Source organism: Athene noctua, chromosome 1 (genome assembly GCF_965140245.1).
Source record: "Athene noctua chromosome 1, bAthNoc1.hap1.1, whole genome shotgun sequence".
Taxonomy (NCBI): domain Eukaryota; kingdom Metazoa; phylum Chordata; class Aves; order Strigiformes; family Strigidae; genus Athene; species Athene noctua.
In genome coordinates, this window is record NC_134037.1 from 132461961 (window position 1) to 132487761 (window position 25801).

The window sequence follows — 25801 nt, forward strand, 5'->3', positions numbered from 1 at the left end:
ATCTAGGATTTTGGGTGGAAGAAATTTGTGACCCACTGGGGTTCAATTACAGCTTCCTATGTATCAAAAAACATTTCTGTTAATGAGTTGTCTTAGAATATACACCAGACTTGAGTCATTTCCTTATACGTTTTGGAGGTTATAAATACATACATAAGTTTATTCCTCTTGGATTCTTTTACTGGGAAATAGAAATCATTAGTTTCACTCTACACTGTGTACAAGTGCTTGTGTGATTCATGACTTTAATAGGTATTAAGTGAAATTGTATGCTGCTTCGTTGATACTTTACTTGTATCACCTGTATGTGAATAAAAATACATCTTTTACTAAAAACTTGTGTTTGGGAGTATTTCAAACTTTAGACTTTCATTAAGGAAATCTTTGAAGGATATAATCTTTCTGAAATAAGTAATATTTGCAAAATGCATTTATTTTGGTTACAAGCAAAATGCATGTTACAACTGCAGGTGCCATAGAACGAATGTGAAAGGAAAGATAGACCTATAAATATCACTTCAACTCATTGGTGTGTCCGTGTGTACAGTGTACATTGTAATGACTTTTCTGGATAAAAGAAAGCCTTATCTCAAAATATTTTAATAAAACTGCATTTCTGTGTCTAATGGGTTGAATGAAGTGAAGTTTATAGGGAGACAGATGGGTTGTATACAGGCAAAGTAGTGAATGGGGTGCGGAGGGAGGTAGAAAGATGTTAAAACTACCTAATTCCTCTTAATTTTTCAGTGGGTTAGATGAGTTCAAAAGATACTAGTAAATTTAGCCCCATATAAATGTGGAGGCAGGCAGTAAAATGGTTTATTCTCTTTAGTTTCTCAGCGGTCTTACAGTACTTGTTGTCATATAAATACATAAAGGCTATTCCTAGACAGAGACTGTGTTAAAATGCAGCTCTGAATTTGAGATTGCACATTGGTAACTCAGGTTAAGAAAGCACATTACAGGAATTCTCTAATTATTATTCTACTTTATCCTGTAAACCCAGAAGATTTGGTGTTATGGTTAAATGTGAGAGAAAAGATGCTGAATTATGGAAATGGAAATTGCTGCCTTTCCCACCATCCCCAAACAACTTTAATTCCACTTTGTGGTGATAATATAATTAGAGAGCAGGAGAAAAACTAATCTGACTTTTTAAAAATCAGTTAAAGCTGTAACTAGAATTATTGGTGTCATGAAGACGTGCACAGGAATTTCAGTATGGATCTAGATACTGAAACAGTACAAACCCTTGAGTGCAGTTTGGTTTAGGGTATGTACTCACCTCTGCCTTGCTGGTTTTTTTTCTTTGATTAGGGCGTTGATTAATTATTTACTCTTTCTTTCTGTTCTAGAATTCTGAAGTATCTGTTTTTGAGGTCAATATTCGCTTCATTGGTGGTCTTCTAGCAGCATACTACCTTTCAGGACAAGAGGTAAGGAGACTGGAAGGTGCCTGTGAAATTTAGTGTATTTGAGCAAATGTTGCATATGAAGAATTTTCTAAAATCTTGGTTTCCTGGTAGTTTTCAAACTAATTTTACAGCAGTATGTTGTCTGAGTAATGAAATTCTTAGAGTAAGGAATCTTTAAGGCTTTTTTCTGTGCAGGTCTTGGCCAATTTAGAACCCCTTGTTAGAGCTTTGGAATGCTTCTTATATCAAGGTGTTTTCAAAAGATTTTTTTTTTATTGGATTTTGATGTTTACTCAAACATCAGTCTGAAATATCAAGTCACTAGATTCTCATGCCAACAATAACTTGTTTTGTTATTCTGTAACTCCATGAAAGTACAAATAATAGTTTTGTTACTTGCCCTACAAGGCTGTAAGTTTGCTTCACAAAAGTGCTGCACTGTCTTCTTACCATTTTCTCACTGACAAACTGAGAAATATCAAGCCAATTTTGTCCTACTTTTGAGACTTTTATTTAAAAAGATCAGACTTGTACTTTTGAGCACTTAGGCAGAGACATGCTTAGTTTGAAAGGATGCATATGTGTATACCTGAAGACTTGCAACCATGAACTAGTAGAGGTCTAGCAGTAACGTTGCTGTGACCTCTTACTTCACATATTTTAACAAGGCTGGAGCCTTGTTACAGATTAAGTCATAGATCTTCTCATGTCTTATCAGCTACCTGACTTTTGATCTATTGCTTATGTCTTGATTTGGTTTTATCCTTTATGTTTCATGGCTCTTATGTAGGCCACGACCTAAAACAGTAGGCTTGCAGTCATATTTCATGGTTTAAGGCTTGATACACTTTCAGGTGTTCATATGTATCTTCCCCCTTTGTTTATGGGAGCACCACGTGAGTATCAAGTTTTCAGAGATTTTAAGCCCACAGCCCTAAAAATAACCCAGAGAAAAAACCCACATATTTGTTGGCTCTTTAGGTCTTTGGTGTCATCCTGGGATCTGTAAATGTTCTCTTGTAGGAGTGTCTTCTCTTTGAAAGAAGAGCTTAGTGGCAAAGCAAAAATCCAGTGTATATCTTGAAAGAAATTGCTGGTTTATTTTTCATCAAGACTACTGCTTCACCTTCTCCACTGTCCACACTCTCCAAGCTCCTGTCTGCAGAGGGATCCAGCTGCAAACAGTCCTTTCTGCTACAGTGATTCACCTGCTCTGTTCCAGGAGGCCCAAAGTAAAGGAGAAGCATGTAATTTTGCCTCTCCTTCCTTTGTAGCAGCTGAAGAGCTGACCTTATGTTCATGGCAGTGAGCCTTTCCCCACCTCCAGAATCTGTCAGGTTTAGGTATTCCACCAGAGTTTTCTCACAACTCTGTAAGGCTTTTACCCTCAGGGAGTGATCTGTTCCCCAGCATTACAAGTCAGCCTTTTAAATCGGTTACTGTGGCACCTCCCCAGGAAGACAGTCTTTGTAGCAGCTATCACTTGTGTTTGAGTAGTGGTGAATTTCAAACCCTGTTAGCTTACGCTTATGACCTAACAAAAGAAGGCATAAAACCCACTGAACAATCAACCCAAATATTAACTTGAGGCAGCTTCTGAATTTCATCTAGGTCAGCATTATTAACCTACCAGTTTTTTTTTGAAGGCCCTCAGCTTTCTTTTTCTGTCAGATATAAGCAAGAAAAAGTGCTTGTGTTTTTTATTTCTGTAGCAAAGAAGTTTCATGGAGAGCAGTCTGAGCTGCATGTGCTTTTAAACTTGTGCTGTGGAGATACTGAAGTAGATAAGCTGGAACCGTTGGGAGGAGTTCTGGTAGCTTTTACTGTAGTGCATGCAACAGCAGCACATTGAAGGATTCTTCCTTTCCAGAAATCTATTTATGCTTGGAGCACAGATCACATTAATATTATGCGATCACTGAAGTCTTCAAGCATTGAGTAGAGCAGTCCCACATCATCTTTTCAACTAGGAGCATTGAACCTGTGTCTGAATAACTTACTCAAACCTTAGCATGCTTCTTGAAGTCATCTACTGTGAATATGAAAAACCTCAGGGAAAGAGCCCAGATCACGTGTTTGTAGCTGAATTGTTTGTGTAGATTAATCCCACACCTGTGCACAAGCCCCTTAAAAAGAACTTTTTCGCCTCAGTATGCAGATGGGTGCAGCTAAACACTGCCAAAACATATGCTTTGCTGCAGTTGTAAAGCTTAAGTATTCCTTTTCCTTTCAGTTGCTTCTAACTGCTTGGTAGAGTCAGAACAAGCTTAAAGAGTTTTTCATTGACACATTTTATTTCCGTTCTTCTTAGAAAGTTTTACCCTCTGTCTTTCCTAAATTTTGGCTACTGGGATGACTCTTCTGTTTAAGAAATACTTTTATGACATCAGTCTCTCCAATGGACTTTAAATGCTTCATGATTTGGGGTAGAAGATTATTCCTGTCGAGTGTTCATGTCTATTATCTTCATTTTCCAAAAGAACTATTCCTAAAACATTCAGGCTGCATTTTTTTCAAAATAGTGTGGCAGATAGGACTCCTTCTGGTATCTGAAAGACCACTTCATTTGCCAAATTGGATGATTTCTCTGCAATTTGTCAGTGTGAATAAGAAAAGCAAGGAACTTGAGACTTTTTCAGTAATTGAGCCCAGGAGAGAGACACCAGCCTCTGAGAACTCCTTGAAGTTGGAAGCAGGTTGGTTTGAGATGTGATTTCCGGCCTAGTCATCTGTTCCCAAGAAGGGAGGGTATTCTTTAGCTCCGGATTGGGACATGCCTTATTCCTTTTTTTACTGCATTCAGACATGTGAGGAGACACTTAAGCCACTGCTAAGACAGACAAGCCTGAACCCAACTGTTTGCATGTTTTGCCTGATCCAGGTTGTGAACATGCACATGGGCTTATGCCTCTAAGGGGATCTCTATTAACTAGTAGGTATCCTTCCTTTCTTCATCAAGCTATCATTTACTTGTTCATGTTCCCTTCCCACACCTTCTTGATATTCCAATCCTCATCTCCCTTTCTTCAAGCCTCTACTTCTGTAAGACTGTTGCTAGATACTGGTTTAGAATGTTTTCAAACTAATTTCTGTACTTTTGCCTGTCTTGTTTGATTTATTGAAAAATAGGTCCAATACAATGAACAATTAATATTGAAAGATAGGTCTAATACAATGAACAATTAATATTGTATTCAATCCAATTAATGCCAATGTTTGGAGTTAATGCTGGGTTTCCTCTTTTAATTTATATAAATTCGGCTTAGTTCTGCAATAAGAGTTACTTCTGTTTGGTGACAGTTATAAAACACATTCTTATTTAATTTTGACTCCTATCGCTTAGTTCTGTTAAAGATGCTGTAGTGACAAACATAGAATAAAGTGTCCAAGACTTAGAAACAGCTGTGGAAGTTCAGTCATTTTTAAGTGGCCACATTCAGAGAATTTAATAGTCAGCATGGTTTATTGATATGCTTTTGTCCTTTGTATGGAGAAGGTAATTGTGCTTGATAGGATTTTATCTGATTATGAGTCATAATGGTAGATATTGATCATAGTTTTTAAGTACAGCTGGCTATTAATTTAGATAAAATTGTCCTGTTTAATGCTCTTACTAGAAACACGTCAGTTTTAAAAAATTATTTAGCGTGTCTAGTGTCATGACTGTAGTCTCCATGCTATATTTTAGCTGTCGTGTTACTGGTATTACTTTCAGAGGAGCATCAACTGTGATCATGGATTTTAATGATGCTGCTTACAGTTGATGGTAATATTTTAAACCTTTCATATTATGATTGTGGGTATTGCTGTCCCTTCTTTCAGCAAGAGTTCCCTCTTACTACAGTGGATGAAGGAATAATGAAACATCTCTCTCACAACCAGAAAAAAGCTGCTGTTTTTAGCAGCTGACAACTTGGCTTAAAATGCTGTGGGCTTGACCTGTCCAGTGTTGAGTCACAGGCCTTTCTTTGTGAAACATGACACTTCTGAATTTTTTAACAGCTCAGCCTTTTACATCTGAGAATTTCTGCTGGACTTCCTTGAGTGATAGGCATGTAGAGCTAAAGTTTGAGGAGAATGTGTTTTCATGTCCCTGTGGCCAAATGTTTTGGTTGTCTTGGCTCACTGTACCTTTCTGTTGATGCAGAGAGACAAAATTGTTTCTCTGTCTTAACAGTTTTTCTGATTTGGGGGAAGTCACCATCTTTCTCCCATTTTTCCATGTCAGAATGCCTTCTCAGTAGAAGAAAATCAAGATATGCCGGTGAAACCTGACACGGTGGAAAATCTGCCCATGCATTCTGTTTCAGGCTTTGCAAGTTCAAACAACACTGAGCTTTATGTGATGGCAGGGGTAGTAGGTCTGCAGTCTGGGAGGCCCTTGTTTAAATTCTCTGCACAGTAAGTTTTTCCTGGCTGGTTGTGGACAGGTGTCTGACTATATTATCAGATCTAAGAGTGTGCTGCCTTTGTCTCAACTCCTATGTAGGAATGAGGTCCCAAACTCCTTGCTTTTGAGTTTCTTGGAGGTTTTTGAGAAGCTTTTCTCCAAAATACATTACTGAAATATGTAATGAATATATATAAAATAGCAGAATACAGAATTATAGAATGGTTTGGGTTGGAAGGGACTTTAAAAATCATCTAGCCCAACCCCCTTTCCATGGGTGGGGACATCTTTGAATAGATCAGGTTGCTCAGAGCCCCGTCTGACCTGACTTTGAACACTTCTAAGGATGTGGCATCTGCAACAACTCTGAGCAACCTATTCCAGTGTCTCACTACCCTCATCATAAAAAATTTCTTCCTTATATCCAGTCAAAACTTACCCTCTTTCATTTTTAAAACTGTTGCCCCTTCCTCTGTCACTGATGTCTGTGGTAAAAAGTCTGTCTCCATCTCTCTTAAAAACCCCCTCTATATATTGAAAGGTCACTATAAGATTTCCCCAACAGCTTTCTCTTCTCCAGGCTGGACAACCCCATCTCTCTCAGCCTGTCCTCATAGGAGAGGTGTTTCAGCCCTCTGATCAAATGGATTTGCATTTTGATCAAAAAGGAAGCATGAGTAGTTAACCCATGTGAACTACAAGTTTTCCACTTTCTGAGATATCACTATGCCGCTTCTTTTCCATTTGTCAAATGGAGTTAACAGGCCAAATTAACATACTGGAAGTAAAGTATATGAAGACTTCTTATCTAAATTGAACCAGACTGTTTCTTGGTAATCTCTGCAACAATCCTTTAACTTCTATAGGAACTAGACAGGTCTTTATTATGCTTGGGGGTGGGGGAGCTGTGATAATAGAATCATAGAATGGTTTGTGTTGGAAGGGACCTCAGAGATCATCTAGTTCCAACCCCCCTGCCTTGGGCAGGGACACCTTCCACTTGACCAGGTTGCCCAAAGCGCCGTCCAACGTGGCCTTAAACCCTTTCAGGGAGGGGGCAGCCACAGCCTTTCTGGGCAACCTGTTCCAGTGATCACCACCATCACAGTAAAAAATTTCTTCTTTGTATCTAGTATAAATTTTCCCTCTTTCAGTTTAAAACCATTACCCCTCATCTTATCCCTACACTCCCTGATAAAGAGTCACTCGCCAGCTTTCCTGTTGGCCCATTTAAGTACTGGAAGGCTGCTGTAAGGTCTCCCAGAGACTTCTCTTCTCCAGGCTGAACAACTCCAACTCTCTCAGCCTGTCCTCATAGGAAAGCTGTTCCGGTCCCCCAGTCATCTTCCTGCCCTTCTCTGGATCTGCTCAAGTAGGCCCGTGTCCTTCTTATGTTGGGGGCCCCAGAGCTGGACACAGTACTCGGGGTGGGGTCTCAAGAGTGGAGTAGAGGGGGAGAATCCCCTCCCTCGCCCTGCTGGCCATACTTGCTCTGGATGCAGCCCAGGACATGGTTGGCTTTCTGGGCTATGAGCCCACATTGCTGGCTCATGGTCAGTTTTCCATCCACTAATACCCCCAAGTCCTTCTCTGCAGGGCTGCTCTCAGCCCACTCATCATCCAGCCTGTGTTTGTGCTTGGGATTGCCCTGACCTATGTTCAGGACCTTGCGCTTGGCCTTGTTGAACTCCATGAGGTTTGCACAGTCCCACCTCTCCAGCCTGTCCAGGTCCCTCTGGATGGCACATCCCTTCCCTCCAGTGTGTCAGTCGCACCACACAGCTCGGTGTTGTCAGCAAACTGCTGAGGGTGCCTCGATCCCACTGTCCATGTCTCCAGCCAAGATGTTAAACAGCACCAGTCCCAACACTAACCCCTGAGGAATGGCACTGGTCACTGCTCTCCACTTGGACATCGAGCCTTTGACCACAACTCTTTGAGTGTACCCATCCAGCCAATTCTTTATCCACTGAGTGGTCTGTCCGTCAAATCCATGTGTCTCCAATTTAGATGTCATGTGGGGTGGTGTCAAATGCCTTGTACAAGTCCAGGTAGTTGATAATATAACAGAAGTAAGTAGAAATTAAACGTTCTGTATGCCTACTGTAAACTCTGAATATGGCCACTTAGTTTGAAAATCAGCCTTACGTGAATGAAAAAAAACTCCAAAACAAAATGAAAACCAAGCCAAACTGAAAAACACTACAAAACCCCCCCAAAACCCTCCAACACAAAAAAGTAGCAAACATTTTTTTGGTGGCTGCATTTGTTTTCTCTCATGCATTATCCTGGCATAAGTATAGTTTTTGCCTTCAGTTATGAATCCATGTTTTTTACAGTTTTCAATGATGCCTATCAAGGCATTATTTAGCTTTTTCCCTAGAACAGCAGGTTCCTTTAAGTTTATTCCAAGTTAATGCCCTAGACATACTGTATAAGAATGTTTTGTGTTCTTTACAGTTATTTTTAACTTCTTATCAAACACTAATAAAATATCTTGGTAACACTCTATTGTATGTAATAGAATCAGGATAGAAATGCTTAATAAAAGTGTCATGTAGACACAGATCAGAACCAGATAAAGCACTTATATTTCACCAAAAAAGGATGCTTTTGCAAGTTATACTTTTATTATCAGATTGGAGCTGTTGGTTCGTACAGTCTTTTAAAGTGTTTCCAGGAAGGTTCCTCTATCACCTGGAAATCAGCCATATTGTATAGCTGGTTTCTCAGGATGAATGGCACTATGGAATTCTTTCATATCTCATGGCATCTATCCAGTTTCTGGTTTAAGATTTTGTTCAAGATCAGTCATATTTGGTTCTTGCTTTTACTCTGGGTAATGTGAGGTTTTCCTCTTCACTCTGTATGTTGGTATTGGTAAATAATTTTTTTTTTCAACACAGATTGGTCTTTATTTGGTTTATGATTGATTATACGTTCTTCCACTTTTATCAGTCACTTTGTGGATCTGGGTCTTTTTGGGCATCAGGGTAGCTGGCACTGATTACTGAGGGAGGACAGAAGGGCTGCTTTGTAAAATCACTGCCTGTCCAAAACACTTTCAATTCCTGGTGCAAAAAAGCAACAACCAGGCAAGCAGTAAGAATGAATGGCACCAAATAGAAAATAGCTGGCTGATCTTTGTGTCTTAATGATGAAACAACAAAGCTTGCCAAAGACAACAGCTATAAGCTGCAGTAGAAGTTACAAAATAGGTCTGTGATGAGTATGCCTGAATGTCAAATCTGTGAGAGTAGGCTACCACAAGACTAGGAATGACAGTGTTCCTTCCTCAAGGCCTAGGACAGTAAAAGGTCTGTCAGAACCTGATTTAGGGTACCACACTGGAATCTTCAGCAGAAATGGGATTTTCTCATAGTGGGCTGAATCAAATGGTCCAAGCACTATAATTACCATTGTGCTGCCCCCACATTTGTTTAGAGAAGGAGTCGTAAGTACAAGGAAGACATACACCAAGAATGCCAGCAGAAACAAGCTTCAGTTCTTTATATTGGCTAAGTGAACTTCTTTGAGCTCATAAAGGCAGATGGAGATTCCTAGAGCATCTTATCTTGCAGGATGCAGGCCCATTGTTCATCATTTCTGAACACCATCCAAAAGACAGCAGTGAAGATGCTGAACCCTGATTGGAGCAGTTTCTTCACTTCCAAGCCTTTGTGAAGACACTGTAAATGAACTTTCTGCTTTTCAAATGTGAGTTTGTTCAAGGACGGAGAGAGACAGCTGTAGAGCTGAAGTGGTGCATGTATGCAGAATAATCCTGTAATTAAACACACTAAATGATCATAGGAGTAATAAAGTATAAGCAAGATAAAAAAGTGTTGTGGTGTTTTTACGAATAAAGAAGATACTAGAGTTGATTGTTATGTGTTCAAAATCTTCTATTTTTTACAGTTGTATTTGATGAACCGCTGTTGTTTCTCCTCTATGGCTCCTGCATGGTAGCCTCCAGCAGTGACTATACCCACTGTTAGAAGGAATGTGATACTCACATGCTAAATGTCTGTCCTGATTCTTGAAGAATAGTAATCTCTTCACTGTGATCCCAATTGTAGGCACGTCCACTGTCTCTGGATACTGGGCATCTCCCCTGAGGGTTAATAATCCTTGAGTACTATTTATTCCCTGGAGCCTGAAGGTCTCAAAGAAGTTGCAGTTGCCCTTTCTTTCTGAGGCGGTTCTAGAGATGAGGCGCCTGCTATTGCTATTGTCCTCACCAAAGAGGGAAGGAAGACAACATAAAGCTGAGAAGGTGAATTTCTGATGGGGATGGGCTAGAACCATCAAGGTTGGCTATCCCTGCTTTTTAGGAAGTGTCCCCAGTCAGAAGAAAAAGGAAACAGTAATCTCCTCCTATCTCAAGTCCAATTTGCTGAATCAGCATTTGCAGAAGAAGTAAGAGCAGCAGGAGTGGAATAAGCAGTGCCACTATCTTTGAGGCATTCTCTGGGCTGTAGGACCTCTTGTTACCATTCCTTGCTTCAAGAAAATGTCTTTCATTTCAGAGTGACTAGGCATACTTGTTACATAGCAAGTCCTAGCCAAGCAGAAATGAGCCCCATCTACTGATCGTTACAGAGTTCTCTGTCTCACCAACTGAGGAAGGAGTCTTCTGCCTTCTGTGTGTCAAGTGTGCCCCTTCCCTGTGGCTACAGCCCCACCTTTGTCTGTGGTACTGTGTGGCTCACTGTGGTGGCAAGCCCTCATTTTCATGAATAGCTTCTGGGGCTTGTCACCAGGGGCACTTGGTAAACTCCTTCAAATAGCAGCTTTTCTCATAGTGACTGCTTCCTTCCCATGGCTCTGTGAATGGGAAGATGAAGTCCTTTGATATTAGACTTTCACTAATAGATATTATTTCCATTTGTAGTACCTTCATAAGCTTTCAGCCTCAGTTAAGCCTTTTGATGTTTCTCTGTGTATTCCCAGTGTGCTTTATTTTCTCTTGTGTATGTCAGGAGTGGAGAGAGATCCTGTGTAGACTGAGATCAGGAAGCAAAATATCCTAATGTTAAGAGAAAGTACCTGGAGCAAGCATATCCAGGCACTTGCTGGAACAGCTGTGTAACTCCAGGTAGGAGAAGGCAGGATGCAAAATTCAGATTGTTGTCAGGAGGCTGAAGAGATGTAGTTAACCCAGACCAAGAGAGTCAGAGGAACATGCTGTTACATGGATTTCTTTTGTTTCACTGTAGACTTTCTTTCAGATACCTGAATTTTAACCAAATTAAGATGGATCATTTAAATGTGTGGGCTTTTCCTGTTTTTCTGAGCTCTGCCTTCAGGAAGCTCGATTCTTGCAGCCTTAACTCAGGGCAGCTGAGAATGTATTTAACTGAAATTTTGATTTGAATGATGTTAAACGTGACAATTTTTTGTAGTTTGGCGTAACTTGTGTTTTTCTGTATAGGTGAGGGCTTTGCTTATATGTTTTTGTACTATTTCTTCTTTAATGCTTGTTTCAGTGGGTAAGCCTTTTTTTTTTTTCCTAATCCCCAAGAAGTCATTGCTTGTTTTGTGATATGCTTCCTCTGTGTGTTTTTTAATTGTATCACGGGCTCTAGAATGCGTCTTCTAAGGTGGTGGTTTTGAGTATGGGTTTCCTTCAAAGAAGCATGGGTGCTGACTGCAGTCCAGGGACACAGCCACTCCTCTGTTCCAGATCTGAGATGGTTGGTAGGTCACAGGGTTCTTAGAAAGTATTTCTCTGTTCTGCAAATGCATAAAATTCAAACCCAGCCAGAGGGGAGATTACAGGGGAAGAGCTAGTCGTCACTCCTACCTTCTGTGCAGGAGACTTCACAGGCGTGTATGTGTCTAACACCTACCTTTATACACACCCAGGATGAACCTTCTTAATCTTTTATGTGAAGTGACACTGCATATGTGTCCCATGAAGGTTTGCAGTAGTTTTGTATGAGTATGTGTTATTGTGCTCATTTTGGACATCAATAATTGCATAGTGGGTAGACTTAAGGTTAAAAGTACTGAAGGTATTCACACATTTTGGGGTGCTTCAGTGAACAGAAGTATGACTGTACCTTTTCTCAGGAATTAGTATTCTGAGACCCTATGGCCCTCACTTACAGGTTAGAGTCCTTGAAGCTTCTGAAAAGTCATCTTGTTTTCTGAAGCAAGGGAAAGCAAAAAAAAAAGGAATGCTATAGTAGTGGTGGTCTCTGAAAACTCCAATTTAACTCTCTTGACTAGTATCTTATAGGAAGTCTGTAATAAAACCAAACATTGACTGTGGCTTCTGGGTTTCTCCCCATAAAATTTCAGCTGTAGATGTTTGCAGCAGAATTCAGGGATTGTTTCCAGTTCTTGCGTATGTTCTGGTTTGTAAAACAAGTGACTGAGAATTAGGATTAGTAAGTGACACTTAGATACTTTGCTAAGAGCTCATTTGATAGTAATCCATAAAGAGATTTGTAAGGTGTGCAGGGGTAACCCCACCTTGCATTTAGAGTAACTAAGCATCTTATCTCGTAGGAATAGTATTTGTCTGTGGAGAGAGTGCACAAGCTATCTGTTGACTGCTTGCTTTTTTTCATGAAGTGGAGCTTCACAAATCATTAAAATTCCTGGTGTGACTGGTAGTGGCAAATAAAATACTCCTGCTAGCGATAATGCATGGAATGACTGAAGCTTGGAGATGGGTAGAGGGTCAGTTGTGTGGTATACATGTCTGTGCTTGAGAAATGGCATCAAGTAGGGAAAATAAAGTGAATATTATTCTAACAGCTGCTGTTTGATAGTGGCAGGAGGACACACCATTATGACAAAATGTTCTTGTCTGCTGCTGATTTATTAATACAATATAAAGGATAGCTTATTGTTACATTTTTGTTGAACGAAGTTATTTATGGTATTTGCAATATTAAAAAAAATATTTACTGTGTTTACCTTTACCAGCCTTAGCTATAAAGCGTTCCTTTATGTGATTGTCTTTCTCATCTTTATGAACACTATCAAAATGACATATCTTTTTGGGAAAGATAATAATATAATTTGTATGGATAAATCCAGCCTGAAATCTGCCGTTTAAAATAGAGAGTGAGGGCTGTTAAGTACCTGATACTCTATTAACAGAAATCAAAGTAATCCTTTCCAGTAAACTGACAGGCAGCATCTCTTCTGTTCAGGAAGTCTCCTTAGTAAAACTATGTTATATACGCCAATGGATATCCCAACAACTGACCTAAACATGTAAAGTATAGTTTTTTACAGAAGATGAAATATTTTGTGAACTGGTTTCACAGAAGTCTTGACTATACCTATTAAGGGGCTTATCTAAAATCTCAGAAGAGATAACATCATTGTGTACCTCCTGTCCAATAAAGGTGAGATTTCAGCATGTTGCCAGGAGATGAGCTGCTTATTCGTAAGTGGTCATGGCAGCTCACTGGTCTGTAACAAAGCACAGCCTGAAAAGAAATCTTTTTTTCTTGAGTTTTAAAGCATTGTCACATATTAGGCATGGCCACTCTCACTGCAGCACAGTTTCTGTTTACTAGGCTTATAGTAAACATTTTATTGACTGGCAAATGACACTTAGCCCAGTTTATTGCTGCCGCTTGGTATTGCATGGCACCCAAAGAGGAGATGAGGAGGGGAAAACTGACTTCATGGCAATTTCGTTTCCTCTACTCTTAAGTCTGATTGGAAATAGGGTTGCCTGTTGGTATAACATGCTTTAAACTGGTGGAAATAAAGGACAAGCTGTTTGAGCAATAGAAAATAAAATAACTGTGCAGGGATAGCTGCTCTTAGAACTCATTCTTTGGTGAGGTTCCTGTATACAGCTATAAAAGCTGAGGAAAAAATAGATCATTTATAACTGCTATCATGCCATGTATCTCCTGATGACCATGTCTATTACTTTTTAGCTTCCTTTTGGTAGTTTAACAATCATACTGATGTGATTGGGCACCAGTGACAGCAAGCACATGTTATTTTTCAAGATGTTCATTTATAGGCATTACTGTTGACACAGTAACACATTAATTTCTACCCATTGAGTTTTTCTATGTTCTTTCCTCCTAAGTTCACATCTGCACTGAGCATTTGCATGCTTGATCTGATCCAGAGAGGCAGTATGGCATTCTCTTTTGTCAACTGAAAACACAGTTCTTCCAGCAGGCGTTTTTTCTGCTTTAAAACAAAACAAATATACAACACTGGACATGATACAACTTTAAAACCAGGTGTCTTTGGCTTGGTTTGCCTTTTGGAACTTGTTTTCATTCAGTGCTATTATGTTTTCCTCTTAAAAAGGAGTTTGACTATTATAAACTGTTTAGACAAGGACAGGTATAGTGAGAGAAAAATAAATGCCATGGATGCTGCAATGACCGCTAAGCAAACCCACTAAAAACTAGTAAAAATATTAACAAAAATCATGTTTCCTTTAATGATACATGCACATGATAAAGATGGTGAACTCTTCTGGTCTTTTTGGAATCAAGAGGATGCTGTCTGCAGTAGTATTGTGTTACCATTTATGAATTGGATAATCAGTAAACAAATCTTTAAAGAAATGAACAAGAAGCTCTCTAGCCTATGAATATTAATTTTTAAAATTCAAAATATAAAATTGCAGGGAAGTGCCTAAACCAAAAGATGTCCATGTTAGAAAAGGTCTTTTAAGGTGACCTAGGTATCTGTGAGCCAGTTAGCCAGATTTAACTCCTCCTCCCCATCCCAGAAAGTCACTTAATGGAAATTTAGAGATCATCAGTAGAGTAGTGACTTGACAGTAAAAGTAGCCTCATAAGAATTTACAGCTGACTGTAGATTACGCATGTTGAAATGGCACATAAATAGAAAACTCCAGAGAAATTTAATTAATTGTTCAACTTAATATAAATGAAATCCGTTTTAATGTTGTCAAAGGTGTAGATGCAGACTGCAAGTTATAAGAAGAAGAAACAACCCATGTTGGCCAGACCAGCATGAGAACAGACCAAGAAAATATGTTTTGAGTAGTTGTGGCTTTAAAGAATATGTGGAACTCACAGAAGGCAAGCAGTGCAACTTGAACTTTTGGGATGAAATCCTGTGACAAAAGACCTATGAGGATTTATAAATAGGAGCTTTGAATATGAGGAGGAATTTATTTCTGTTTAAGTCATTGATAAAGGGCCACTTTTTAAAAGGATGTGTGAAAAACAGCAGAAGTGGTAGAAAAATCATGAAAAGGTAGAGGACTGATAATTAAGCCTCCTGGACACATGAATAGTCAGTATGTGGTATATGACTCAGTCCAGGTATATCTCTGGAAGAAATGTTTCACTTAAATATTACTTATGTATAAAGGTAGCTTGGTAATTATGCTTTATTTTATGCAGATGATCAAATCGTTGCTCTGTTGAGCCTTTTTGATTTTTGTTTGTATAGCATAAAAATAAAATTTTTGTCTTCTATTTCTGGCCCAGAGATTTGTAAATTATGCTGTAGGAGTTTAGGGTGTTTATTTCGCCATTTTTCAAAATAAATGTCTGGTTCTTCAAGTGCTGTGCAGAATTTATGCAACTATGGAGATTCAGTGCTTACTAATTCATTGCTCATAGCTTTTGTTTGCCAACTAATTTTCTGTCAGAACTTGGTCCTAATATATATATTAACTGTAGATAAGCTAAATATATCTGCAAATCTGTGAAAACAAGCCAGTTCATCTGTTTAAAAAAACCCCACAAAACACTAATTACTCACATTACATTACATTGCACCCGATTAATTTTGCATCTGACATCATGTAAAGGATATTTTTCTGAAGATGTAAAAGTTATGTGATTTTTTTTTTTTCTTAGACTGTCTGTGATTTTTTGTATTGTAATCTGCCACATCATACCAGTGGGAGGATTGAGGCTGTGTGTATAATGCATGCACATAGTGTGAAACAATAGGTAATTCCACCTCTGTTTAGCTTTTTTTTGTAAAGGCAAATACAGTCTAAAGGGGGCTGAGTCATTTCTGGCAAAGTCTAAAGGGGAAATCAAGATTAATTTGAAGTGGAAAGCTTGGCAGCACATTCAAGAGAAACAGGAGACAGGAATAACTCAGAAGGTAGAAATTGATACAATGTAAGCACAGAGCTGAAGGACAAAAAGGATGACATGGCAGAGAAAAATATATGGGAAATGAAGGGGGTATTCCACATGAGTGGAGGACACGTTAGGAGCAGGTGTTACCAAAAAAAAAAGCCAGTGCCACAAGAGATTAATAATCAGAGAATGTAGATAATTTTTATTGCATGAGAAGGATTCTCATAAGACTTGTAAGTATAGCACAAACTACTACTTAATTTAAGAACTGTTTCTTAGGTTTCCTAATACAGATTTTCCTTTTCAAAAACAGCAGAGACTGGATCATCAGTTGGGTTGGGACCTGCAGGAATATAATGCACTCTGTTACTCAACTCCGTAGAACAACTGGTAGTACCAAAATAACAAAGATCACTGATTAATAACCACCATTTTTACCATTGCTTTGCCTGGATGCATTTGGCTACAAAGGCATGTTGAGAGGCTGATGTGTTAGGGGCAATTCTAGGTCCTAAGAATATGTTCTGGAGTTGAGAAAGTGTTTTTCCCCTGTGGGGTTCACAGAGATGTTTCTCATATTCCTATTCCTTACACTCTTGTCACTCCCTTTGTAGTCCCTTTTTATGTCTTGTCTGCTTTAGCCCTGCATTCGTTCCCTGTCCTTCCTCCTGATGCCTTTTGTTTCTTTTTTTCAGCTCCTATTCGTGTTCTCTTCTTTTATCAGCTTCTTCCTGGCACTTCACCTTGTATGAGGTGGGAGGCTGGAAGCCCAATCTTTTATCACTCTGCTCCCCTGCTGGCAAAGCTCCATGCTGATCTTCTGTCCCTTGATGGCTCCTTTGTTTGGTTTCCTGATAGCCATTTAGATTCACTTTTCTTCTTTCTCCTTCTTCATTCCCTTTTCCCACACTCTTTAAATCAATCTTTCTTGCTGCCAGCAACTAGTGGGAGAACATTTAAGCCAGATGCCAGACATTGTCTGTGCTCTCACATCTGCTTCCCTGTGCTACAGTAGCTCCCGCAGCAAGAAGAAATCATCTGAAAAGAGAGTCTTAAAAGCCCACTTCCATCCTTAGAGCATGCTTAGGCATGAGTGATGGTGATTGGTATGTTGTGCAAATTCAAGATTGTTGCTTCTAGTCCCGAGACAATTTATTTACAAAGGTAGCTGATCTGGCAGGCTACTGCTTGTGCAGGTAAGCTTAGAGTGAAGAAGTCACATATGAAAAGCGGGTAAAATAAAGCACAAAATTGCCTAGGCTGAAAGCAACTTTCTAATAATAATAATAGGAAAGAAAATTAACTTAAGACTGTCATGGTTTTTGGCTCAGTTAGGCGGGATGAGAAACAGCGCATTATAAGTTCCTGGAATGATCAGATTGAGGAGGCATTTATATGCCAGATTTTCATTGCATTTATTCTGAATTTTAAGTGATCTGTGATGTTGACTGACTGGTGTAAAGTGCCTCAGATTTAAAGGCCCTTTAAAAATGGAGAACATGTAACTTTTCTACTCAGATATGCATGAAACCCATGCCAAGGAAGCTGATATGGCTATTGAAGTGAATTAAAATTATGCCCTGTAAATGAGGTATTATTAGCCAGTGCCAGGTAGTTTAAATGTGATTAGCTAGTTGTCCAGTGCATGCCAGATTTTTACATTTAGGTCTTATAGATCAAAAATTTCAAATATTTCTAATAAGCTAATATATGCACCAAGTTTCTCATGGATTTTTTAAAAATATCAGTAGTGTGAAATCAATGAATATTTCATTAGATCCTAAGATGCTTCAGTCAACAGTAACTATATTCCCTCACGTCTGTTGTCCAGGAAAACAGCTTTGGAAAACTTTAGTAAAAGATAAAGATAGTATCACTTAAGAATTCTGTTTGCAAATCTTTCCCTGCTGACGGTAGAAAACCACCATAGTATTTATTGTCTTCTATCTAAGAGGCAGCATTTGAACATACAATTGCGAATCTGTAAAGTGTAAATAAGAAAAGTTGTAGTCAATCAGATAATATCTGCATTTAACTGATGCAGTTTGTGTTTTTCTGTGTTTATTTTTCTGATTATTTGTAGACGGTAGCTGAACAATATGATCAGATAAGTGTTTTTAATGCTTTTCAGTACAACTCTGACTTAGGAACTACCTTTAGGACAGTTTTCCTAGGTTGTCTAGTCCATCCAGATCAGTTGATATGATGGGGTAGTTTCTTGCCACAGCTTTTACCTGTCCCTGTATTCAGTACACAAAAAAAGACATGACCTTTATTTTCATCTCAGAACAGTCTAGAGCCTCTAGGAAAGAGGAGATCTGGCAACTTGGGTGTATGAATGGACCTGTACAGTCCTGTGGGTTTTACTGTGCTTTTTTATTTCAGAAGCAAAATGCAGAGCACAGTTGAAGCTTATGCCCTAAGTGAGGATAAATTTGATATGCTGCATTAGAAATTTCTTACAAGCTGAGTCTCCGAATCTCCAGAAATACTAAGCATAGCTAGGCTCGTATAGCCATGATTTTTAGCTCAGAGGCGACTCCTACATCACCTAATTTCATGCATCATCTGAAACTGGACAGCCATTCTTTCAAATTGTCAACAAAAGCATGTCTTTCATGAGGTATCCAGTGTGGTTTTCTTTTATTAAAGTTTTTGTAGAAGTCTTATTTGCCGTGTTGATGGCTAAAGAAACTGTCAGCCTAGTCTGCATGTTTTGAAAACTAAGGGAGTTTCAGAAAATCTCTCTACAAAGGCAATTTCCTTTTAGTGAGAGGGAAAAAAAAAAAAAAAAAGGTTTGACTTCAGAAACCTTTAAAGGGAAGATAGGCCTGGATCAGAATGGGTGCAGAAGGGGGCAGTCATAAATGTTCATAAATGTTGACTGAGTTTGCTGAATTGGTAATGGGTGTTTTTTGTTTGTTTTGATATGGCTTATTTCTGAAGGAAAGAATATTTCATGAAGCATTTACTGGCTTGTAAAATGAGTAAATCAGCAAATTATGTAATATTTATGGATAAAGTACTCTTCTTTATCCTGTTGTTCTTGAGAGGCCAGAATTTTTGTAGCACAGAAGGACTCTGAAGCAACAGTTGCATGAACAGAAGTAACTGGTTCTGGACTTCCATCAGGGTGAATTTAGCAGTGTTTTAAAATTTTGGAGACTGTTAGACTTAAGGAATTAAGCCCAGTTTCTTTCTGTCTCTGTAAATCTTCTGCATGTAACAACTGCATGCCTTACAGAAGTGTAGTAGCTTAAAATGCTACAGTATAAGTAGGTATTGTTGGGCATCAAAGCTGATGCACAAGATGAATAGCATCACCCTTAGATCACTCCTACCTTCAAAAAGGGCAAGGAGGAGGACCCAGGGAACTACAGACCAGTCAGCCTTACCTCAATCCCTGGGAAGGCGATGGAGCAACTCCTGATGGAAAACTGTTCATCGGCCTGTGATTGGGAGTAGCCAGCATGGATTCACAAAGGGGAAGTCATGCTGAACCAACCCTGATAACCTATGATGAAATTCCTGGATTGGGAGATGAGGAGAGGGCAGTGGATATTGTCTGCCTAGTCCTTGGTAAGGATTTTGGCACTGTCTCCCACAAGATCCTCACAAAGAAGCTGGTGAGGTATGGGCTGGATGAGCAGATAGTGAATTAGACTGAAAACTGGTTGAATGGCTGAGCTCAGGGGGTGCTGATCAGTGCAAAATGTAGTTGGAGGCCAGTAATTGGTGCTGTATCCCAGGTATCAATACAGGGTCTGATCCTGTTCAACATTTTCATTAATGATCTGGATGATGAGGCAGAGTGCACCTTCAGCAAGTTTGCTGATGACACAAAACTAGAAGGATTGGTTGATATGCCAGAGCATCATACTGCCACCAAGAGGGACCTCAGCAGGCTGGAGAAATGGGCTGACAGGAACCTTATGCAGTTCAGTGAGGGCAAGTGCAAAGTCCTGCACCTGGGGAGGAACAACCTCATGAACCAATATAATGTGGAGGTTAATCATCTGGAAGGCAGCTTTGCAGAAAAGGACTTGGGAGTCCTGGTGGACACCAAGTTGACCATGAACCAGCAAGGTGCCCTTTCTGCAAAGAAGTGAATGGGCTGCATTAGGAATGTTGCCAGCAGGTCAAGGGAGATGGTGATCCTTCTGTCTTAGTCAGTACTGGTGTGGCCACACCTGAAGTGCTGTATCCACTGGGCTCTTCAGTATAAGAGACATGGACATACTGGAGAGAGTCGGGTAAAGGGCCACAAAGATGGTTAAGGGACTGGAGCATCTCTCATCTGAGAAGGAGTTGAAAGAGCTGGGACAGGAAAAGCCTGGAGAAGAGAAAACTCGGGACGGGTCTCATCAATGTGTACAAATATCTGAAGGGAAGAAGTAAAGAAAGCAGAGCAAATTGACACCATGGCCATTTTAAGTTGACACCATAGTCCAGATTCAAGTTGATTTCTGTTTTTTTTTTTTTTAACTCTGATCTTAGACTGCTGTTTAGATTTTCCATTTCCATATTAGTTTTTTTGTCTGTCATAGAGAAAGTAATATAAATTCACAGAGCATCCTTTTTCAGGATAAGTGTTCTCTTGTTTAAAGACTTCTAGTCTTTTAGAAATGTTAAGGGTTGTGCATCAGGTACTTTGGTAATCGTTACAGCTCACCAAAGACAGCAGAAGTACTTAGCTATGACATTGTCTTTACAGTATCTGCAAATATTCCTTCCTTGAACATCTGCTATGACTCAAGAGAGATGCAGTGCTGACAATGTGCTGTTGTATTTATGTAATTCTCCATTGTTTCACCACTATAGGTGGTGTAGTTTGTAGCTGCCTTGCTAAACCTCACATGAACGTGGATTTATGTTCTCCGGGACCAATTCTAGGTGTGGTATACCTCTTCAATCATCACTCACAAACATCTATAAAATATAGATGAAGTACTCTCCCACTCATACTACGATAGCTAAAGTGTTACCAGAATCTTACTGCGTATCTCTCATCTCACAAGATGTTTTTGTAATTAAATATGTGGAATTCATTAGAAGTGAGCATGTAAAGAGGGAGTAGTTTCTTCATTTCTTGGTAGCAGGATGGCCCACACTTGCAGTGGGGAATGCCCTAGGAACACTGCAAAACCCAGGAGTTCCCAGTCTTCAAGGGGGAAGGTGTGTTGGAACTTAGAGCTGTGCATCTGGCATGCAGACATCTTCCTACGCAGTAAGGCTTATATATAAACAGGTGACAAAACAGCAATGCTTATTAAGCTAGTTATCTGTTGGGTTTTTTTGTGACAATGCAGCTTGATTTTTCAGCAGCAAATCACAGCACAAGCCTCTATCTCTACTCACGCAGAAAGCCTCTCTGACAAGTTGAGCTTTAACTGAGTGATTAGTCACAAAAGGGCAGCCAAGAGTTCACTACTGCAGATTGAACTGTGGACATAGAAAGGTAACTATTCTAGAGTGGGCCAAGAAATGCCAAATATTTTCCTCAAGGATCTAGTAATGCTGTCAGATGTGCTGGTTTTTTAATCTGCGTTCCGTAATTAGGTAGGTCTGCCTCCTCATCTTCATGCTTAGTGTTCAAAGGAAACGTGTGCAGGATTTGGTAGTAATAGTAGTACTGATGGTGAGTACTAAGTTTTTGTGAACTTGTGCGGTATATCTGTTTTGTCTGATGTTTTTCCAAGGACCGAAAGTTATCAAACCTACAGAACCAGCCACATTGCATGACCATGGATACTCAGTAGTTATAATAACTATCAGATTAAGCAGAAGGCTGGCATTTACACTTTTTAAGAAGAGTGACTCAAAGACTGATCAATGCACATAAATGAAGGAGATTCTTTATTTGTATAAAACATCTATAATCCCCCTCAGAGTTAGGAGCAGAGGCCATTCAAGGCTGTTTGCCATTCAGAGTTCTGGAAGGGAGCAGCTAACAGCAATATTAGCATAATATAGTCTTTTAACAGTTGCAGCCATGCATCTCAGCAGTCACTGGATATATCAATAAGGCTTTTGAAGAATCATTTTAATCTTTAAGGCCTTTTCTGTTGAATATTTTGGCCTTATTTGGATTAATAGGCTCAGGAGCAAGCTTTCATATTGTGGAGTGGGTGGCAGGTTCGATATGTTAAGCATCAATTTAATGGATGAAAATGATTCAGGCCCTCACATCTGGTCTGCTGTACACACTAGTTTGTAGATACTGATTGATGTTTTCATCTTAATGAGGGATCCACTTACCTGATTCGGGGTTTAGGTTTTGCTTTTTCTGCTAATTTTTACTCTCTCCCCTTCTAGCTGTAAACAGCGTGATTTGTATTCGACAGGGGGAAAAAATCCTTCCATTACTTTCCAGCATTTGCAGAAAGAAGCGTTAGCCTACCAAAGGCCGTCTAAATTGATAGATTTGCTATATTAGATTTTGCCATGTAAAATGGGAATACTTCTCCAAGTGTATGATGGCTTCTGAAACTTTTCTGAAGAAATGTCCTTTGAGAATGGACAGAACAGCTACTGTGGGATTAATACACATTTACCTAGAACAGTATTTTCGTGCCTTCAATATAGGATGTCTTGTTAGAGCTTTTATGGGGTATTTACTTTAAGAAGACTGTGATCAGTTACCTCCACATCTTAAGTTCACTATATGCTAAATTCTGTAACTAATGCAAGTGTGACTACACATTTGAAAGATTGTTATCCTGTAGGAACAGCACTTCTTTGAGAGCTGTTGTTTTGTGATTTCTATGACTCCCTCTGTTATAGGGTCCTATACTTTGGAGCTTGTGCTAGCAAAGAAACTTGGGAGTGGATGGTCTCCATGATTTATGCACCAGTTATAAAGGTGCTGTGGCAGTCTGCAGAGTAGGTACAAGGCCCCAAGAGAGACAAAACACTTTTCCTCCTACATGTAAGGAATGTGCACAAGCCATCTGATTAATTGGTAGTTGTGGCGGGTTGACCCTGACTGGACACTAGGTACCCATCACTTCCCCTTCTCAGCTGGACAGGGGAGAGAAAAGAAAAATAATATAATGAAAGGCTCATGGGTTGAGATAAAGACAGGGAGAGATCACTCACCAGTTGCTATCACAGGCAAAACAGACTTAACTCAGATAAATTAATTTAATTTATTACTAATCAAATCAGAGTAGCATAATGAGAAAATTAAACCAAACCTTAAAACACTTTCTCCCCACCCCTTCCTTCTTACCTGGTTTAATTTACTCCTGATTTTCTTTGCCTCCTCCCGTGCAGCAGCACCAGGGGCTGTGGTCACTTCATCATGATTCTGCTGCTCCTTCCTCCTCATGGGGAGGACTCCTTACACTCTCCCTGCTCCAGCCTGGGGTCCCTCCCATGGGAGACAGCTCTCCATGCCCATGTCCAACCTGGCCTTGAACACATCCAGAGAGGGGATATTCACAACTTCTCTGGGCAACCTGTGCCAGTGTCTCACCACCCTTACAGTGAAGAATTTTTTCCTTGTATCTAACCTAAATCTCTCTTTCAGTTTAAAACCATTACCCCTCATCCTATCCCTACACTTCCTGATAAAGGGTCCCTCTCCATCTTTCCTGTAGCCCCTTTAAGTATGGGAAGGCTGCTGTGAGGTCTCCCCGGAGCCTTCTCTTCTCTAGGCTGAACACCCCCAACTCTCTCAGCCTGTCCTCATAAGCAGAGTACTCCAGCCCCCTTATCATCTTCATGCTGTTCTCTGGACCCACTCAGTCAGGTCTGTGTCCTTCACATCACTCAGTCTGTGCATGTCCAATCACGTCAGTCTTTGTAGTTGAATGTGTTGTACAATTAATTTTTAAAAGCTGTAGTGATGGCTCTGCAACAATCACAGTCACGCTTCATGTTTAATTGTCTTTATCGCCAGCTTTTTCCTGCTAGCTTCCTCTTGCTCCATTTTGGTCTTATTTTGTATTCTTCATGTCCATGGGAAAAATTATTTCCCTTTTCTTGTATTATTAGCCTTTTATATACTGAAAAGTTATTATCTTGATCTCTCTTGAACATCTTTTCTCTGGACTAAATAACCCCAATTCTTTTATGGTTTCCAAATAAGCTCTATTTTCCAAGGCATCCATTTATTTTTTGTTCTTCTCTGTTCTTCTTGCCTGTATGTTTCTTGAAATGCATTGCCTGTCTACGGGGAGCTGCCAAGGCTGAAATAGAATCTATCTGTTCAACCTGTTTGGGTTTTTTTGTTGTTTTTTTTGTCTGTTTATTTTGTTGTGTTTTGGTTTTTTTTTATAAAAATATTTACGATATGATAAGTAACCATGTTGTTTGATGCCAGCACATAATTTAATGAGCCTGCATCTAAAACTTACTCAAGGAAGTCACTTTAATGAGCTCAGCAGAGCACTCTGTTCACATCTACATTCTCCCATCAAAGGCATCTCATCTACCACTGCTTGCTACAGTTCTTTCTTTTCCCTACATCTCTCCAGATATGTTCTTCTGGTCATTTGCTCTGATAAAAACCTATGCAGCTGTCTCCCAGTTCTCACTCCACTCTGAGGTAAGCACTGTATTGAGCACTTTGTGGTTTTGTTATCCAGAAGCAGCACTGAGGTAGGACTGAGATGGCAGTAATAGAAAGTGAAAAAAGGCATGTCTTCAGCCATTTTTTCTTTATGTATTTCCTTGCATTGTGTTAGATGAGAGGGGTAGAGCGGTAGAATTCTACCTTCTGATGCTAAATCAGTGGTATATAGAGTCCTCAACCCAGCAGAGGTGACAGGAGGGTGCCTCTAATAACAGCAAGTTTTCGCAGGTACTGCTAATATGTTTGTCTGAACTAGCAGTTACTGCTGCCACTCTGGTTTGCTCAGACACTGAAATTGCTGGCACAGTGATTGCCTTGCTTTAACTGTCCTTGTCTAGATTTGTATACGTTCAGATCAGCTCAACCTTTACTTCATACACTCTTACTAAAAACTGTTTCCACTACTATAGCTTGTTTCCCAAATACTGTAGTACATTTCAAATTGATTAAAAGCTGAATAGTGGCACATAAATAGGTTTGCCTTTAATAATATTCTTCTAGCAAGGATGTTTCTAGAGATGTTCTCCCACTGAATATTCTTACCCAAATGTTTCAGTATCTTTTATTAATGAATAATACAATAATGTGTAGCACTTTCAGAGGGTGAAGGATCCAATAGCTAGACAAATTCATGCCACGATATCTTTCTGTACCATTCAGCTGGAAGTCATCATTCTTTTCTGGATTAGGTGTTTAGATGATTCCCTATAGATATTTCTGGCTGGTCTTGACCAATCTATTACTTAAAAATCTGAAAGTTCAGCATGAATTTTTGACAGATATTTATAGATGCAAATCAGGTAGTTTATATGTAACTGGGCCAAGACAGAGCTTTTAGTTCTCTTCAGTGTTTATTTTTCCCCAGTTACCATAGATTCCACCAGTATTATACATCTTACTTATACTATGCCTTCCTATTTTGACTTGGTCCTTTATTCAAGGTCAGAGTGTTATCTGAATTCCTCAATATTTTCTCAAAGACTGTATTGTGTCAGTATCTGTTAAAAATCATTCAAGCCATATTGCCTCTGTTACTTAGCAATTGTATCAAATCATATTCTGAGGTATCCTCTTTTTCAGTTTCGGCATATCCCATCTTACAATTCATTTAGAGTACCTCTGTAAAAGTTTTTTCCTGGCTCATTGCTTTCAGATCCACCTCCATCTCTCCATACTCCACTGCATCAAATACAATTAGATGTCATCTTTAATATTCTTTTCTGTTTTATTTCATGTCTCACTAGTCATCTCCTCAAATATTAAGATACTGATCTTTTCCTACCTTCACATGAAAAATAAGGATGTTCTTGATTGCTTATTTTTCATCTACTTTTCAGCTTGCTTCTCA

At 39.4% G+C, this 25801-nt stretch overlaps 1 protein-coding gene across 1 annotated transcript in view; it reads left to right on the top strand.

The window, feature by feature from the left end:
• Positions 1-25801, top strand: part of MAN1A2 (mannosidase alpha class 1A member 2) — a 151114-nt gene that overhangs the window by 70896 nt on the left and 54417 nt on the right. The window contains exon 5 of the mRNA XM_074896783.1: positions 1356-1436. Coding sequence (XP_074752884.1) covers positions 1356-1436 — 81 coding nt within the window. The remainder of the gene's footprint in view (positions 1-1355; positions 1437-25801) is intronic.